This window comes from Elephas maximus, chromosome 8, assembly GCF_024166365.1.
Source record: "Elephas maximus indicus isolate mEleMax1 chromosome 8, mEleMax1 primary haplotype, whole genome shotgun sequence".
Lineage (NCBI taxonomy): Eukaryota > Metazoa > Chordata > Mammalia > Proboscidea > Elephantidae > Elephas > Elephas maximus.
In genome coordinates, this window is record NC_064826.1 from 119082080 (window position 1) to 119101599 (window position 19520).

Here is a 19520-nt window from a genome sequence, read left to right on the forward strand (position 1 = left end):
TATTCTGCCTGTCGTTCTTGACATAACACATGTGTTTGGCCTTTAGTTCTGGCATCTCTTAGTTATTTTTTTATGCTTTGTTTTGTTAAAAATAATCAAAACTCACTGAAATTTGAACATAAGGTTTATTCTGAGCAGTTATTCTACATGCATATAGGGAGACCATTTTGCTTCCAGAAAAAGGAAATTGCTCAAAGAAGCTAGGTACAATGGGGCTTATAAAGAGAAGAGGAGGACCAGCCATTGGCTAATCATAATATGATTGATCAGAACCCTATCTTCCCCCCTTTACTAGATTAACTGATAACAGTTTACTTCTGGCGTAGCTGCTAACAGTTTGGCCCTCTACCCACCAGCTGCATAATGATTTTTGAGATTTAAATTAGGAGGTAATGGTTTGACAATATCCTTTTCTAGCAGATTAAGACAAATTTACATTGCTGTAGAGCAGTTTCTGGTAGGCTTCTGTAGTTCAGATCAGGCATTTTATGGTTTCATGAATAAGAAAAACCTTAAAATCAAAGTAAGATATCTGTTATTGATTTTTCTATTCAACAGTTTTAATGAGGAAATATATGATTTTCTTTCAATACTTTGTGTTTTCTCTTTGCATTGTATAGAAAAAGTTGTATAGGGGCACTCTAAAATCTGGGGTACTAGGCATGACTGAAGTGGCTTACACAAGATCTGACTTGGACTCCATTTTGTCCTGGCTCTGCTTCTGCTTCTGAGGTGACCCATGACTATTGGTGGGTAAACAAGGGAGGGGCAGCTTACCCTCAGAAATAATGTGGTTAAAAGTGGATTAACTAGTATGCAGAAAGGTGCTTACACAAGGAACTTGCCTGGCCATGTCCTTAGTGATTTACCGAAAATAACCAATCAGGAGAACTTTCTTTAGCTAGCCAATCAGAATAGTTTTTTTTTTTTTACTGTTAGTTCCTGATATTTTAACATTTAAAGCCTGCCTGGCCTCTGACTGGGGGAGCACTTTGTAACTGCCTGGTTTCTCTGTGCCACCCTGACTCACTCTGTCCCTCAATAAACCTCTTTCGCTTTTACTTTAAGCAGACTCTGTGATTTTGCTTTATGACAGTGTATTTTCATTCTAATGATTTAAAGGTTTTACATCTGCCTTCATTTCTCTTGTGGTTATTTCTAAGTTGGAAGTTCATATAACCCTGATTTCTGTTTATCTTTTTAGCATTTATCAATCCATAATGCCTAGTAACAATGAAACAATTCTTGGTTCTTTCTTTATTGCTTTTGTCACTTTAAATAATTATTGTAGAAATGTTAGCAGACTTAAGCATGGTCTGTGTATCGCCTACTCCTGTCTTAGTTTTTATATTATTACTTTTACCTAGAAACGGTTTCTAATATCTTCATTCTTTCACTTCTACTATAGCTTTATTTCTCCTGATACCTGTCCTAGTGAGAACACTAGAATGATGCATTGCAAGAAATTAAAACATGAATTTGAGTGAAGAAAAAAAAGACAAAATCATTCCAGGAAATGGAGAGACAAAGCCACTCAAACAAAAGGCTACAGCATGTGGTCTTGCTTGCAGCGAGAACAGTGAGGTACTTATCAGACAGAGCAAATGAAGGCAAAATGGTTTCACGTCAAGGTGATACAAGGGATTGTCAAGCTATAAACTTTCCTAACATCAATTTCTAGCCTAAAAGAAATCTTTTATTTCCTGATACAAATTGACTAAGGCAGTATTTCTAAAGCAAGCAGTGATTGATTGTAGGCGTAGTTAACCCTGTTGGAGTCCTTGAAATGTAAAAGTCTATGTGTTAGGAGAGAGATTAGATCAGCTCCAACTTGAAGCCTTTTAACATGTAAACATTGCCGCTCTGGCTATGAGGGAGTGAGTTAGAGCCTAGGCATTTACTGAGAGCACTCAGTTTTCTACACTCTTTGTTCACTTTCACAGGAAGGCAACTTGTCTTTTGTAGAAGGCAGAGGCAGGCTTCAAACCTATTTGTAGCTTAATAAAATAGAATATCAATTTAAGTCTGGGATTAACCATTTCGATCATGCAAAGCAGCCCGTTTTAAGGTTTGCTTATTCACATCTAATTAATAAACATATGGAAACCCTGGTGGCATAGTGGTTAAGTGCTACGGCTGCTAACCAAAGAGTCAGCAGTTCAAATCCGCCAGGCGCTCCTTGGAAACTCTATGGGGGCAGTTCTACTCTGTCCTGTAGGGTCGCTATGAGTTGGAATAGACTCGACGGCACTGGGTTTGGCTTTTTTGGTTTAAGGTCAAATTCATAAAAGCACCTAAACATACTTATTAAATTTCCTGAAGGGTTTTTTTTTTTTTTTTTTTCTTGGCTCATTTTCCTTATTTGACTTGATTTGTAGGTTTCCTTGAAGCTTAGCCTCCTCACTTGCCTGCCTGTGTCTCTTCCTTGGGAAGAGTCTTGCCCTGCCCTGCTGTTTTTTTACAACCCCCAGTGGATTCCATGCTCAGTGACTTTAATGTTCCCCTGAGAAGAGGTTGAATCTAGTCTCTCAGCCACCCTATGAGTTCAGATTCTGCTCCTGGTCTGCCCTTGGGTCTCCCTCTGCCTTTGGCTTCGTCTTCATGGTGCACTGTACCTCCAATTTGTTGTGGTAGCTGACTCTCTCACTTGCACCTTTGAGATGAGCAAAATGGTCATGCCCCACCTACAGACCAGGTTGTGGTCCTCGTTTTCCTGCCATGCCCAACCTAGGCAGATTCTAAGTGGACTGAGCTACATGCTCTCTGCTCAGAGCATCAGGTAAAGCATTAGCAAGGAAGGTGAGCAAGACAATCTCTGCTCAATTTTCGATTGAACTGAATGAAGGAGGCCCATGTTTATACATGATACCGTGGGTAAGCCAGGAGGCTGTGGCGAGGAGAGTGCTAAGGGACTGTTGAAAGCTATAGTAATCCAATGGTTTAGTGACTTTTCCAAGCTATTTTTGCAAAGACTGAATTCCTTGTTGTGTGAGTTGCTGAAGTCTCTGTTCTTTTAACTTGTGTTCAGCTAATATTGTAACACAGATTTTCTTGAATTATGAGGTTGAAAAGAAAAGGGGAAACAAGAAAGAGAAAGAAAAACAATAGGCAGGAAGGAAACAAACAAAAAGTCGCCTCTTATCAGGTTTTCAAATTGTCTCTGTGCTGGGGCCCTCCTTCAACATTTAGCCCTGCTAACCATGGGCCTAGAGATCAGCCTGAGGTGGAAGCTCGGATTTCCTCAGGTCTTCTTATCTGGGCAGGCTTCTTGCCCTGGGCATGCATATGCCTCTCCAAATTACACACTGTGTCTTTGAATGCCTCAGTTTTCCAAAGAAACTCTCATGTTTTTTGACCTTGGCCCGAATTGCCCTCTTTTGCCTTGGGCCACAGTCTTCTCAGTTTGCCTTTCAGTGCCACAGGTCATGCCCACCACTCCTCTGCCCTGAGGGACCTCTGAGAGGGATGAAACACAGACTAGCACTTTGTGTCAGTATTTTAGGTAGCCACTGGACCAATTTGAACAAACAGAATAATGTATGAAGAAGGTGTGCTGCTTTCCCTCCAGAACCAGGGATCAGGCTCCCAAGCTAGAAACCTGGCTGCTGCTTCAAGCTGGCTTCTGAGCAGATACAGGGGTATCAAAAAGCAACAAAGCTTTCCTACCATTTTGACAAGCTTTCACTTGGTTTCTATGAACCCCCAACTGTTCACCAGAGCTCTAATAAGGCTAGTTCTGACAGTTTCTGCTTGTTTTGATGTGTCTGTGAAAGGGTAGCAGTGTGGGACTTGTTATTCTGTTACCTTGGGGACATTATTCCTCGCACTTACTGAAGACACTGTAATCATTTTCCTTGCAGAAGACAGTCCTGAGAAAATGGACACTTAGATCATATAGTCATTACCCTTTAACTTTTTACTGAATTCTGGGCTCCTGTTGGTTGCTGGCTCTGTCCAGGCAATTGACATATCATTACTAATCATAGAGTATTAGCAGGCATCTGGAAATGTCATAATCATTCCATTTTTAAAATTTTATTCTTTTGGAAAAGTGGCAGTCCCTCCTCTATTCTGTGACAATGGCTTCCTTATCAGTTTTTGGATGCAGTGGGCTGCGATGGACATTGTAACAGGAAAATGTTATTCTTGTTACCAAAAAGATAAATGCATGAATGAATTGTTCCTTTCGAGTGGGTTAAACATAGAATAGAAAATCCGTCATTGCTTTGAAAGTTACGTCAACTCTCTATACATTTGCTGGCCACGCTGCAACGCTAGCTTGCAGCATGATTTAGCATATGTGTCTAAAAGATTGATGAGACATCGTTACAAAAAATAGAATTGCGAAGTCCGTTGTCACAATGTTTTGACGTGAGAAGTTCTGAAGGAACACTGCAAAGGTACATGCCTCATGGTGAAAACAAATAGGTTTGCTAAGTATAGCACCTCAATATCTCAAAAGAGGTTGTGAGTAACAGGAGAATGAATGGCTTAATCAGAGCTTTTTTTTTGGAAGAAAAAATTGGCCGTGATTGAATTGCTACAATCATAATTGGGCTTGGGATTTGAATAGTAAAGTGTTTTTTTCCAGTAATTACATCACGACTTCCTGCTAGCCGTCAGCACTAGCTGCCTGCTGTGATGGCTTGGCTTATTCAAGTACAAAAGCTGCAGCATTTTCCTACGGCTTTCTTTGTTGTTGTTTTTTTTAAATGTATCTTGAGGTGATTTAATAGACAGTTTTCGATTTTTTCCTTAAACTTTTGTTACCTGAAAATCATTTGTTCTTCCTGTCCTTAAAAAACAAACACATTTTTGACTGATGCTTAAAGTTTTGACCAAAGTAATAATAATAATGGCAAGGTGAGCACAGAATGATTGCAGTCCTGTCCTGGTCCCAGGTTAAATCTCAGTGTCTGTCATTACTGTACCTCAACACTGCACTCACCCCCCACTTCCAGTGGTGGTTGTAATTAAATGAAAATATTCCGCTTATGAAGCTGGCCCTCTGTGTTTTCGCTTTGCAGATTCCTGGGTGGAACTTGTCTGAGGGAGAGAATGCATCTCTAGCAACTGGATCACCCTTGAGAAAGCTCATAAAGCACAGCACCCCTGAAGACAGCAAGCTGAGCCACAGCATGAGGCCCCTGGGAGAGATTTCCTCCCTGAGTAATGGGGGGCGTGCGGAGGCATCCCCAATGCCTACACATTCCTTCCAGGACCTCTCATCCCACCTGACAGGGCTGAGCTTCAAAGCCTCCTTTAGGCAGAGGAGGCTGTCCACTGTCTCGGCCTCCAAGGAGTACAGTGGCCAGTTAGGGCCTGACGGGGGCCTATTAGCTCCTGAGGAAGAACCACCCACCTCCACCACATCATCCACAAAGCAGAAGAGCGTGTCTCCCCGAGCACAGAGCAGGCCTGTAGGGTGGCCTGGGATTTCCAACACCAACAGGGCTAGAAGGAATAAAAGGGACCTGAAGAAGAAGGCGGCAGTGGTAGGCTTTGCTCCTCTTTCACCCCCGTTCCGGGCCCTCGAACAGGGACTGAGGCATGCCTGAAGCTGCCCATTAAGAAAGGGAAAGAGATATTGGGAGGGCTTACAGACACCAGTGCTGTGTGAGAGATTCACAATTCCACTACCCTGGGCCTTGTGGACTGACACAGCCCCATCCTACAGATAAGGACAGAGGGAAAGGTTAGACAGCTTGTCAGGGTCACTCAGGACTCAGACAGGGGCTGTCCAGCTCTAGCCTGCCATCTTCCTTCCTGGCATTTGTCCCAAGAAAGTTCTCTAACCTGAGGCATCACTTTAATCCCTGCATTCTCTGGATAGGATTTGAGGTTCAAAGAATGAGCCTGCTCTTTGTAAACCAGCAGCAGGTCTGGATGCCCTGACGTCAATCTTTGGCCGACAAGAATCCTAGAGCCAGCTCTGTCCAGCTTTGAGGCCTTAGCAGAAACGCTGAATGGCAGGAAAGACCTATTATGTAAATAACAGAAATTTACCTCTTCTAAAAGAAATCTGCTTCTCACCCACCCCCCCTTGGGTGTGCCTTTTGGTGGCTTCTTTCATTCTGTTCTGAAACCTCAAGAAGAAGGTTGTTAAATATTCTTGGTGTAGTCCTTGATTTCTGAGGGCCTCATTGAGGGCAGCTCCTCTGTCCCTCCCTGGAGCCCCTTCCTCAGCACAGGCCTTTGGGATAGCAATGCTCCTTCACTAGTATCACAGTCTCCCAACCCCTGTGGCCAGTGAACTGACAGAACAGAGGACCATCTTTACCTTTTCATTGGAAAAGATGCTTCTCTTGCACAGTTCCCAGGATTACACAAGAGGACAAGTGTACCATCTTTACCACAGCACGTGGTACCTGGCAGGAATTCAGCTGTTGAAGCTGATGGGAAAAAGAAGCCCTCTGTTGGGTGCAGGGGAGATTCATGGAAGCTGGGCTGGCCTGACCTGCCTCCAGTCTCCCTGGCCTATGGCTCTGCAGGGAAACCTCAGAGCACGTAGTGTGTGTCCTCCCAGCTGGGTGCTTAGGGGTGAATGTGCAGTCACCATCTGTTAGCTTTGTACCATTAAACCGTGTAACCCCACCACCCAAAAACAAAAAACCCAGTGCCACAGAAGGGAAAATTCCCTACAGTCCCGACACTCTAACAAGGTGCTACTCCCTTTAACATATGCTCTTCAATCTTTGTCTACAGATGCCTGGCTCAGTTATACTAAGGATGAAGTAGGGATAGGAATGTAAGTGCGTGGAAAACTTTTCTTGTTTATCTACATACCACCTGTGGATTCCATCCTCCAGCATCAAATGACTCTGGCTGACCATTGTCTGCCTCCTGGATCCCTGTGTTGGTCTATTCTCTCATTTTGGTGGGTTTCATCTTCCCGTCCTGGTTGGTGCAAATAGTTAAGCACATGGCTACTACCTGAAAGGTTGGTAGTTCAAACCCCTTTAGAGGTGCCTTGGAAGAAAGGCCTGGTGACCTGCTTCTGAAAGGTCACAGTCTTGAAAGCCATATGGAGAAGTTCTCTGCACATATGGGATCACCATGAGTCTCGTAGTATCTTCTATTAGCTTCCTGAGAAGGGGCACGTTTTTGGAGAATTCTCCTTTGTCTTCTTTCCTCTTCACATTGATGGTTGACTGCTAACCAAAAGGTCAGCAGTTCAAATCCACCAGCTACTCCTCGAAAACCCTATGAGGCAGCTCTGCTCTGTCCTTTAGGGTCACTAGGAGTAGGAGTTGACTTGATGGCAACAGGGTTTACATTGGTAGTTTGGAGAACTTGGAATTCTGAAGGCATTGCACCACCATCTTCTGGCTCCTTTTATATAACTCACTTTCTCCACATTCCCACCCCACCCCCAGCCTCTCACATGACCCCCTTTTGTTCTTAGTGTTGCTGAGTTTCATACTGATGACATTTCATGGGATAGTTCATGCTGGGCACTCCATGGCCCTTTCACTTGTGAGTAGTTTTCATGCAGTATTCCCTTTTTTTCTCTCTCTCTCCCTCCCTCTTTTTTTTTGTTTTTTAATTGTACTTTAGGTGAAAGTTTACAGAACAAACTAGTTTCTCATTAAATAGTTAATACATATATTGTCTTATGACATTGGTTAACAATCCCACGATATATCAACACTCTCCCTTCTTGACCTTGGGTTCCATATTACCAGTTTTCCTGCCCGGGCCTGCCTTTTAGTCTTTGCCTCTGGGCTGTTGTGCCCCTTTAGTCGCGTTTTGTTTTATAGGCCTGTCTCATCTTTGGCTGAGGAGGGAACCTTGGGAGTGACTTCATTATTGAGCTAAAAGGGTGTCCAGAGGCCATGCTCTCGGGATTTCTCCAGTCTCTATCAGGCCAGTAAGTCTGGTCTTTACTGTGAGTTAGAATCTTATTCTACATTTTTCTCCAGCTCTGTCCAGGATTACTATTGTGATCCCTGTCAGAGCAGTCGGTGGTGGTAGCTGGGTACCATCTAGCTGTACTGGACTCAGTCTGGTGGAGGCCATGGTAGCTGTGGTCCGTTAGACCTTTGGACTAATCTTTCCCTTGTGTCTTTACTTTTCTTCATTCTTCCTTGCTCCTAAAGGGGTGAGACCAATGGAGAATCTTAGATGGCCACTCACAGTCTTTTAAGACCCAGATGCTACTCACCAAAGTAGAATGTAGAACATTTTCTTTATAGAATATGTTATGCCAATTGAGCTAGGTGTTCCCCAAGGCCATGGTCCCCACAGCCCTCAGCCCAGTAATTCAGTCCCTCAGGGAGTTTGGATGTGTCTATGGAGCTTCATGACCTTGCCTTAGTTAAGCTGTGCTGTCTTCCCCAGTATTGTGTACTTTCTTACCCTTCACCAAAGTTACCACTTATCTATTGTCTATCTAGTGTTCTTCTATCCTCACCCCTCCCCTCCCTCGTAACCATCAAAGATTGTTTCTTTTTTGGTGTAACCTTTTTATGAGTTTTTACAGTAGTGTTCTCATACAATATTTGTACTTTAGCGATTGACTTATCACACTCAGCATAATGACCTCCAGATTCAACCATGTTCTGAGATGCTTCACAGATTCATCATTGTTCTTTATCGTTGTATAATACCCCACTGCGTGTACATACAATAGTTTGTTTATCCATTCTTCTGTTGATGGGCATCTAGGTTGTTTCCATCTTTTTGCTATTGTGAACAATGCTGTGATGAACATGATTGTGCATATGTCTATTCATGTGACCACTCTTATTTCTCTAGGATATATTCCTAGGAGTGGGATTGCTGGGTCATATGGTATTCTATTTCTAACTTGCTAAGGAAGTGCCATATCATTTTCTACAGTGGCTGTATCACTTTGCATTCCCACCAGCAGTGCAAAAGAATTCTGATCTCCCTGCAGCCTCTCCAACATTTGTTATTTCCTGTTTTTTTGATTCCTGTTAGTTTGCTGGGGTGAGATGGTATCTCATTGTAGTTTCCTGAGCATTTCCTCATGTGTCTGTTAGCCACTTGAATGTCTTCTTTGGTGAAGTGTCTATTCATTTCCTTTGCCCATTTTTTAATTGGATTATTTGTCTTTTTGTTGTAGAAATGTTGGATTTTCCTGTAGATTTTAGAGATTTGTAATAGCTAAAATTTGTTTCCCAGTCTGTAGGTTCTCTTTTTATTCTTTTGGTGAAGTCTTTTGATGAGCATAAGTGTTTAATTCTTAGAAGATCCTAGTTACCTAGCTTATCTTCTGGAGTTTGCGTATAGCTGGTTACGGTTTGTATCCTGTTAATGCTGTGTGTTACGGCCTCAAGCATTGATCCTATATTTTCTTATATGAACTTTATAGTTTTTGACTTTATATTTAGGTCTTTGATCCATCTTGAATTAGTTTTCATGCATGGTGTGAGGTATTAGTCCTGTTTATTATTTATTTATTTTGGCAGATGGACATCCAGTTTTGCCAGCACTGTTTGTTAAGAAGATTGTCTTTTCCCCATTTGATGGACTTTGGGCCCTTGTAAAAGATCAGGTGACTCTGGGTTCTGAATTCTGTTCCATTGGTCAAGGTATCTGTTGTTGTACCAGTACCAGGCTGTTTTGACTACTATAGCTGTATAGTAGGTTCTGAGGGCAGGTAGTGCTAGTCCTCCTACTTTATTCTTCTTCAGTAGTGTTTTTTTATCCAGGGCATCTTCCCTTTCCATATAAAGTTAATGATTAGTTTTTCCACCTCTTTAAAGAATGTTGTTGGTATTTGGATTGCATTGTATTTGTAAATTTCTTTTGGTAGAATTGTCATGTTCACAAAGTTGAGTCTACCTATCCATGAGCATGGTATGTTTTTCCATTTACGTAGATCTCTTTTGATTTCTTGCAGTAGTGTTTTGTAGTTTTCTTTGTATAGGTCTTTTACATCTCTGGTTAGATTTATTCCTAAGTATTTTATTTTCTTAGGGGCTATTATAAATGGTAGTTTTCCTGGCTTCCTTTTCATCATTCTGTTTATTGGTCTGTAGGAATCCAAATGATTTTTGTATGTTTAGCTTGTATCCTGCTACTCTGCTGAATCTTTCTATTAGTTTCAGTAGTTTTCTTGTGAAGTCTTTTGGAGTTTCTATGTATAGTATATCATCCGCAAATAGGGACAGTTTAACTTCATTATGGATTTGGATGCCCTTTATTCCTTTTTCTTGCCTTATTGCTCTAGCTGGAACTTCCAACACAACGTTAAATAGGAGTGGTGATAAAGGGCATTCTTGTCTTGTTCTCGTTCTCAAGGGGAATGTTTTCAGCCTCTCTCCATTAAAAATTATGTTGGCCATTGGTTTTGCATAGATGCCCTTTATTAAAAAAAAAAAAAATTTTTTTTTTTTTTTTTTTTAGGTTGAGAAATTTCCCTTCTATACCTATTTTATTGAGAGTTTTTATCAGGAATGGGTGTTTGGACTTTGTTGAATGCCTTTTCTACATCGATTGACATGATCATGTGATTATTTATGTGGTGGATTATGTTGACTAATTTTCTAACGTTGAACCCTCTTTGCATACCTGGTATGAATGCTACTCGTGGTGTATTTTTTTTTTTTTTTTGATACAATGGTGAATTCTATTGGCTAGAATTTTGTTGAGAATTTTTGCATCTATATTTGTGAGAGATATTGGGCTGCAATTTTCTTTTTTTATGGTGTCTTTGCCTGATTTTTGTATAAGGGTTATGCTGGCATCATAGAATGAATTCAGAAGTATCGCTTCCCTTTCTATGTTCTGAAATAGTTTGAGTAGTACTGGTGTAAGCTCTTCTCTGAATGTTTGGTAGAATTCTCCAGTGAAGCCACCTGGGCCAGGGCTTTTTTTTTTTTTTGGCGGGGCGCTGGGGGGCGGGGAGCTTTTTAAATTATCTTTTCAATCTCTTTTTATGGAGCTGTTCAGATTTTCAACATTATTTTGTGTTAGTTTGGGTAGGTAATGTGTTTCTAGAAATTTGTTCATTTCTTCTAGGTTTTCCAATTTGTTGGAGTATAGCTTTTCATAATATTGTTATGATCCTTTTTTTTTCTTTCAGTTGAGTCTGTTGTAATGTCCCTCATTTAATTTCTTATTTGGGTTATTTGTGTTCTCTCCTGTTTTTCTTTTGTCAATTTGGCCAGTGGCTTGTGGATTTTATTGTTCCTTTCAAAGCACCAACTTTTGGATTTGTTGATCCTTTCTGTTGTTTTTCTACTCTCTATTTCATTTATTTCTGCTCTGATCTTTATTATTTCCTATCTTCTGGTGGCTGTTGGCTTTTTTTGCTGATCTCTATTTGCTCGAGTTATGATCTCTATTTGCTCGAGTTGTATAGCTAATGATTTTGTCCCTTTCTTTTTTGATGTGTGCATCTATTGCTATAAGTTGACCTCTGAGGACAGCCTTTGCTGTGTCCCAAGGGTTTTGGTATGATGTGTTTTCATTTTCACTTGACTCTAGGAATTTTTTTATTCCATCTCTGATTTCTTCTATTACCCAGTGGTTTTTAAGCAGGGTGTTACTCAGTCTCCATGTGACTGATTTTTTTTTTTTTTCCTACTCTTCCTGTTGTTAATTTCTACCTTGATGGCATTGTGGTCAGAGAAGATACTTTATCTCAGTGTTTTGGATTTTGTTGAGGGTTGCTCTGTGGCCTAAGATGTGGTCTCTTCTGGAGGACGTTCCATGTGTGTTGGAAAAGAATGTGTACTTTGCAGTTGTTGGGTGGGGTGTTCTATATATATCTATGAGGTCAAGTTGGCTGATCGGTGCCCTTTAGCTCTTCTGTATCTTTGTTGAGTTTCTTTCTAGGTGTTCTGTCCTTTACCAAGGGTGGTGCATTGAAATCTCCTATTATTGTGGAACTGTCAATTTGTCTTTTCAGTGCTGTTAGAGTTTGTTTTATGTATTTTGGAGCCCTGTCATTGGGTGCATAGATGTTTATTATAGTTATGTCATCATGATGGATCATCCCTTTAATCATTATATAGTGCCCTTCTTTGTCTTTCATGGTGGATTTTAAAGTCTTATTTTTTCTGAGATTAGTATTGCCACTTCTGCTCTTTTTTGGTAGCTCTTTGCTTGATATATTTTTTCCATCCTTTGATTTTTAATAAATTTACATCTTTGTTTCTAAGGTGTGTCTCTTTTAGACAGCATATTTATGGGTCCCTTTTTTTTTTTTTTTTTTTTATCCATTCTGTCACTCTGTCTCTTTATGGGTGCATTTAGACCATTTACATTCAGTGTAATTATTGATAGGTGTGAGTTTATTGCTGTCATTTTGTAGGCTTTTTTTTTTGTGTGTGTGATGCCGGTGTTTTCTTTGTTACTCTTACTCTCCTGTACTGAATTCCTTTTGTGTGTGGACCTTTTTTTTTTTTCATTTGTTTTTGTAGATTTTGTGTGTGTGTGTGTGTGTGTGACTTTATGTTTTCTTCTTTATTTTGATGAGTAGGTTTGTTAACTTCCTTTGTGGTTACCTTGAAGTTTATGCTTATCTTCCTAGGTTTGAACCAGTCTATTGTTACTTGGTATTGCCTTGACTTTCTCTCCATTAGAAAGTCCTATACCTACACCATTTATTCCCTCTTTTATTTTTCTGACATTGTTGTCATTTATAGATTAACTTCTCTGGTTCTTGTAGTGATTTTTTTTTTTTTTTTGGTTTTGGATAGTCTTTGAGAGTTCATTTCCTAAGTTGGTATCCAGCTGGTACAATTTTGTGTCCTAGATTCAGGCTATGGTCTGTTGGTGTTTGTTCTCAAACCAAAGGACTCCGTTTAATAATTCTTGTAAGTTTGGTTTGATTTTTACGTATTCCTTTAATTTCTGTTTATCTGGAAATGTCCTAATTTCACCAACATATTTGAATGAGAGTTTTGCAGGATATATTATTCTTGGTTGGCAGTTTTTTTTTCTTCCAAGGTTTTATGTGTCATCCCATTGCTTTCTTGCCTGCATGGTTTCTGCCAAATATTCAGATCTTTGTCTTATTTTTTTTTCCCCTCTGCATGTGACTTTGTTTTTCTCGAGCTGCTCTCAGGATTCTTTGTCTTTAGTTTTAGCAAGGGTGATTATGATATGCCTTGGTGATTTTCTATGATATGTCTATCTTATGTGGGGCTCGTTGAGCTTCTTGGATGGTCAGCTTTTCATCTTTCATGATATTAGGAAAGTTTTCTGTCAGCAATTTTTCAATGATCCTCTCTGTGTTTACCATTTTCTCCCCCTGTTCTGGAACTCCAATGACTCAAAACTTTTGCTTTTGATTGTATACCACATCATTCTCAGGGTTTCTTCATTTTTCCTCATTCTTTTTTCTGATTTTTCCTCACACAAAATTGTATCTAAGTGTTTTTCTTCAATTTCGCTGATCCCATCTTCCACTGTTTCAAATCTGCTTCTCATCCTTCTGTGACAATGTCCGTTTCTGAAATCTTATTTTTTATCTTTTGGGTTTCTAATCGTTGTTTTTGTATGATTTCTAGTTGTGAATTTATTTTGGCTTTTTCTTCCTGAATTCTTCCGTTTTTTGTCTGTATTTTCCATGAATATGTGCACTTTCTATGAATTTGTCTATTTTTTCCTCATTTTTGTCTGTTTGCTTCAACTCTTGAATAGCTCTGAATATTAAAGATTTGAAATCCCTATCAGGGAGTTCTAGTGCCTTTTCTTCTACTGGAAAGTCATCTGGTATTTTATTTGGATGTCTACTGGAACCATCCTGTCCTTTTTTTTTTTTTTAATATGTTTTGATATTGTCTGCTGTCTTCAGCATATCTTTATTAGTTACTTGTTTATTGATTGTAGATTTGTTTGTTTCATCCTGTTTTTTAAAAATTTGTTTATGTCTGAGCAGGCAGGCTGTGCATTCTTTTTGTTTGCTTGTCTGTGGGCATGATACTTTTCACCTCTTTATCCAATGGGCAGGGCCAGTCACTCAGCTGTGGTGCATCAGGGCAAGTCCAGCTGAAGGGGAGAGGCTAGGGTGGGTTGTTTCTGGCATGTACTAGGGCTGATAGGAGAGCTGGGAATCAGTGAAGGGCAGGTTCCAGTAGGCTGTGCCTGTGCTGCTCGGGGGTGTTGATGATCAGGCATGGTGCAGGTAGGCAGGAAGGAGGTGGGAAGTTGTGATGTGTGGAGCAACATGGGTATAGCAAAAGAAGAGAGAGAAGAAAGAGAAACCAGAGCCAAAAACAATCAAAAATAAATAAACAAAAAAAAAGAGTGCTAAGGGAGCTTGTCATTGGAGTGGAGAGACAAGAAACTGAGAAATGGAGAAAAACAGAAAGAAAAAAAAAGATAATAAATAAAAATTACAAAAAAAGAAAAGACCCCAGGGATCCCACTGGTGCAGCTGCGAAGACCAGGAACGTGGCTCCCAGGCCGTGCAATACAGCCTAGCTAGAAGGGGCTCCCAAGCCACAAAAAGAAAAAGAAACCAAACAAACAAAGTAAAACGGAACAAAACAAAGTGGGAAAAAAAAAAAGTCAATGCCCCCAGGGAATCCCACTGACATGGCTGCACAGACCAGGGAAGTGGCTCCGAAGCCAAGCAGTACAACCTGCCTAGAAGGGGCTCCCAAGTCACAAAAAGAAAAAGAAAAAAAACAGAACAACAACAAAAAGGCTCCAGGGAATCCCACTAGTGTGGCAGTGTGGTCCAGGGGAAGCAGTTCCCCAGCCAAGTGGCACTTCACAACCTTTCAAGAAGAACCAAAGCTGGCACACAGAGCCAGGTGTTCGAGAGAAAGGAGTGGGAGGTTGTGAGAGGCAGGGAGGAAAGCAAAAGAAGCAGAAAAGAGCAACACACAAATGGCACTGATGGCACCAGCCAGTGTGGGCAGGGTGAATCCAACTGGCACGGGTCCTTCCAGCCTAGAGACTGCAGCCAGAGAGAAGTAGTGGAGGCCAAGGGTTGTGGGGAAGAAGGGTGGGGTGGGAAAGCTTATATCACTGGTTACCATGTGTTCTATCTTCTGCTGGAAGCTCCGTGAAGCTGCTTTCCTGTACTCCCTGTCCACCAATCTCCGATGTGTGCAGGGCAAATCCAAACAGCACAGACCCTGCTCTTCCTGGCCGGCCAAGCTAGGAAGCAGTGGATGCCAAGCAGCAGTGGGGAGAAGGGTGGGGGGTGGGAAAGCATGTATTGCTCATTACCAAGTGCTCTGCCTCCTGCTGGGAGCTCATGAAGTTGCTTTCCCATACTCCCTTCTGCCGATCTTCAACAGGAGTCCAAGATGGCAAATCCAGCTGCGTTAGCTGATAGAGAACCTCCACACATATCTCTCCTCGCCCCCTGTTTTCTGTCAGTTTCTTATTCCATTTGGTGGTTGGCTGACTTCATTATCTCTTCATTTGATGCTTAGGGTTCCAGGACTGACGTTTGTCTCTGTCTTACTTAGTTTTTCAGGTCTTTGCTGTGGAGGGACGACGTAGTGCTTGTCGGTAGTGCCATGTTGGCTCTGCTTCCTCATGCACTATTTATAGTTTTAGACTCCATTTTCTCTATTCTCTCTATGTAATTCTTGGTAGGTAGATGTTAGACATCCTGGATTGATTATCTTACATTTTATTTTAAATTTCCTATCTTGCCTTTTTACACCACTATTTAGGACCGTTGCTTGGTTCTAAGGAACCCTAGTGGTGCAGTAGTTAAAGGGCTCAGCTGCGAACTGAAAGGTCAGCAGTTTGAATCCATCAGCTGTTCCACAGAAGAAAGATATGACAGTCTGCTTCTGTAAAGATTTACAATCCTATGGGGCACTTCTACTCTGTCCTATAGGGATGCTATGAGTCGGAATTGGCTCAACAGCAGTGCATTTGGGTTTGGTTCTGTTTTATCTTCCAAGGTTTTATACCCTGATTTTATCTTCTCTCCTATTCCAGAAAGTTCCTTTGTTGTAGCCCTTTTTCCTTGTTTCCTTGTCATTGCTCACCCTTCTGGAGGGATAGGCCGTAAGGTGGGTGTCTCTGACATTCTATATGCTGTGTTTGCTCTGGTCTCATGTTTGCTTGCCTTTCATATGGGGAGCAGGCCATTATACTGCTACTCAGAACTTCTGCGTGCCATTGCATAGGCAGCCATGCCACAGGGGGCAAGCTGATAAGTTGCCTTTTCACTGTCTGAGACCTACCTGTGCTGATAAATCTCCTCTTGCTGGTCAGTGTCCCTCAGATGAATTTCCTTGCTCTTCCTGGCAGAGGGATAAACCTGGCAGGAGTGTTCTGGGAGCTGAAGAAGGGAAGAGACCTGCCGTTCTCCTTGTTGGGTATACATTTTCACAAACCCTCCAATTTCTAGTGTAGCACCCCACCTGCCCCCAGCTATGCCTGGTGTCCCCAAGACAAGCAGTGCTGCTACTGGCCCATGTGGCAGCTGTATGCACACTGAGACAATTGTCTCTTCCTTGAGGCATCTTACAGCTACCTGCTAGACAATCATTATGACAACTGTATAGATCTCTGATGGTTGTGATCCGAATGGTGTCTGCTGCATAGCCTGCATGACTATGACAGTGGCTGAGCTACTCTGGCCCAGCATCCCCTGAAGTTTGACCTCTGACTCCTGCTGACATTTCCCCCATCCTGCAGTCTCCAGCCTGTCTGGCAGTGATGCCTGGAGCTTGTGGCTCCTCTGACCCTAGGAGCTAGTTGCTCTTGGTCCCCCTCTGACCAGGCTGAGGTTTTCAGCCCTTGCAGATCTGCTGAATCAGGTGCTGCTCACCTGTTCACATTCCACCCTGCACTACTGACACTGCTCTTCCTCCTCGCTTCTATTTTTATACCCTACTGTGGTGTGTGGGAGGTGCACTGGCCAAATGTGGACCCATCCTGCCTGAGCAGCTCACTCCAGCCACATTTCCCTTCTCCTCTCTCCAATCTCATCCTTTGTGGTCCACCCCAAGCAGCCTTTCAAGCACCTGAAATCCCTCCAGGGCTCCCTGGGTCCTACAGAGCATTCGACTTGTGATATTGTTTAAGCATCAGGATTGCTCCTCCCCCCCATCTCCCATGAGCAGTCTGGGGTCCCCCTTGGTTCTTTTCTGCTGCAGCTGCTCTACAGGGGGCCTCTCTGGCAGAGCTGGGCTCTAGAGGACAGTTGGGAGATCATTTGCTAGAACTAAGCTTTGCAGACATGTGTCCACAGGCCCCTGATGTTCCTCCTCCACGTACGTTGTTCCCACTCCCTCCACTCCCTCAGGCCACCTGCTTTCCCTCCATGCCCTTGTCATTGGGCATGGCTCTCTGGTCTGGTCCTTGTCACACTCATTTTACACACTCAGCTGCCTAGCTCCTGTACAAGATTTGGCCCACTGGACATACACTGACTCAGGTTTGCGGTCACTGTGCCTGGCGGTGCAGTGCATGGGGCTTGTAGGCTGACCTGATCCAAGGTTGGTGGGGTGAATTTTCTCCTCCCAAGCAAGCTGGACATTGGAAGAGTTGGTCTCTAATAAAGACACATGTTCCTATGGGGTAGACTCTATTCTCAGAACTGCTTTTCCTTTCAACAGATGGAGAGAGTGAGGCAGTGGGAAGCCCGCCTGCTTCAGAACATTGAAGAAGCTGTCCATTATGAGCTAACCATCGAACCTGAGTGAGCACTTCCCCACAATAAAGTTCATTTGCTCAGAAACCCTGTTGTCTGGGCCTGACTCAACCTCCAGTAAACACCAGCTCCTCTCAGGGCTCTTTGGAGTCAGCCTCCACAAGGCCCACTCACTGCCCCTCTCACATCAGAGGTGAGGTGGGGGAGGAACTGGTCAAAGACTTTGTTACTCAGGTTGTAAATGTGGCTCTCAGAGGTGCCCACTGAGGCAGAGAGGAGAAAGCTGGAAATTAAAAGAAGATTGGAATTTGTATGTTCTTTAATTTGAAGGGGAGCCCTGGTGGTGCAGTGGTTAAGAGCTGGGCTGCTAGCCAAAAGGTCAGCAGTTTGAATCTACCAGCCACTGTTTGGAGATCCTATGGGGCAGTTCTACTTTGTCTGGTACGGTCACTATGAGTTGGAATCAACTCGCTGGCAACAGGTTTCTTTCTTTTTTTTTTTTTTAATTGAAGTAAAAGACACTGGGTAGTTTGAGCCCCACATGCTCTACTGTCTTGCGCATGTCTGAGCCTCAGTTTAAAAAACAAAGACCACACGGCTCATCAGAGATATAAGGAACACGGAGCAAACTCTGTGAAATGGAGGCATGTCATGTTCCCTGAACAGTTCCAGGCTCGTGTTCAACAAACTCTCAGAAATTCAAGGCTAAGTGGGGAGCTGTTGAATTAAACCACTTGTACATGGGTGCGCGCGCATGGGCGCACACACACACACACACCCCTAGGTGAGTTTAGGGCAATTGTTGAGGTCATGTGCCAAGGTCACAGTAAAGAATGGGGAGAGGAGGAGTGTGGGGTGAAGCCCCAAGCTCTGATTTTCTATCCTGTGGTAGGGAAATTAATCTAGGCCTTCCAAGAACATCTGCTGGAGTCTGGCCTGAAGAGTTTCCTGAGGAAACATAAAACAATTGTCCACGATTAGGATGGCTGAGAGATAAGTATCGTGCTCATCAATTTATTTACCTTTATCCTGTGAGAAGAAGAAACTGGACCTCCAGTTTAGCACAGAAAACCAGCATTAAACCTTCCAAGTCCAGATGTCTCCAAGAGTTATCTTTCTTATGGACACATTACAGTGACTAAATACAAAGCTAGATTTTATTCTTGTAAAAGCTTTATCCTTTAAAAGAATTTTTCTAAAAAGAAAATAATTTTTACTATTTCTAGCTCCTTCTATACATGCCTCTATGGCCCTCCCTACCTAGTTTGCAATTGTTGTTAGGTGTCTTTGAGTCAATTCCTTCTCATGGCAACCCCATGTGTTACAGAGTAGAACAGCTCCATAGTTTCCTTTGCTGTCATCTTCACAGAAGCAGATGTGTCCGGTTTTTCTCCCACGTGCAGCTGCTGGGAGGAGGGGGTTCAATCCGACAACCTTTAGGTTAGCAGCGGTGTACTTAGCCGTTGCACCACCAGAGCTCCTTAGTCTGTAATTAGGGGTCTACCTTTTTAAAGGGTGCTGATAAAAGTTTATTTCTACAGCTGAATAAAAAAGGAGGGACCCTAAATAAAATCTCAGGATAAATTTAAAAAATAGGAAATAATAGACCCTAAGTGTCGAGTTGGAATCGACTCCACGGGGTGGAGGGGGCGGGGGGGTTAAGTGTACATAAGGCCTATGGTCATCTTTTTTCAAGAGACAGGTGGAAATGTTTATACTCGTTAGAAGCAGATTTAACTCAATAAAAATTATGATAAACACAGGATCACATTCAGCTTGGCCTCCCAGGGCTCCAATTTCTGCCCTTCCCCTAACCCTGAGGAGCATGCCGTCTTACAATTTTGCACATTTTCTGCAACAATCCTACAGCGTAGTATTCTACTTCCAGGGACCCAGGTGTTTGGGAATGAACTGTCATCTCTGAATAACAACCATGAATATTTATAAGGTACAATTATTATTTTTACTC

General features: G+C 42.3%; 1 protein-coding gene across 1 annotated transcript; it reads left to right on the top strand.

Annotated features, from left to right (window-relative positions):
* Positions 1 to 4994: 4994 nt before the first annotated feature.
* On the top strand, positions 4995 to 17603 carry CCDC201 (coiled-coil domain containing 201). The gene is made up of 2 exons (XM_049893563.1): positions 4995 to 5495; positions 17517 to 17603. Exons 1-2 carry the CDS (start codon positions 4995 to 4997, stop codon positions 17601 to 17603), a joined length of 588 nt encoding a protein of 195 aa, XP_049749520.1.
* The last annotated feature ends 1917 nt before the right edge of the window (positions 17604 to 19520 follow it).

Bases quoted from the DNA above. Each gene is read 5' to 3' on its own strand.
- CCDC201 (XM_049893563.1), top strand. From the start codon at position 4,995: ATGAAGCTGGCCCTCTGTGTTTTCGCTTTGCAGATTCCTGGGTGGAAC. The intron at 5,496-17,516 runs GTAGGCTTTGCT...TCCTTTCAACAG, and splicing joins TGAAGAAGAAGGCGGCAGTG to ATGGAGAGAGTGAGGCAGTG.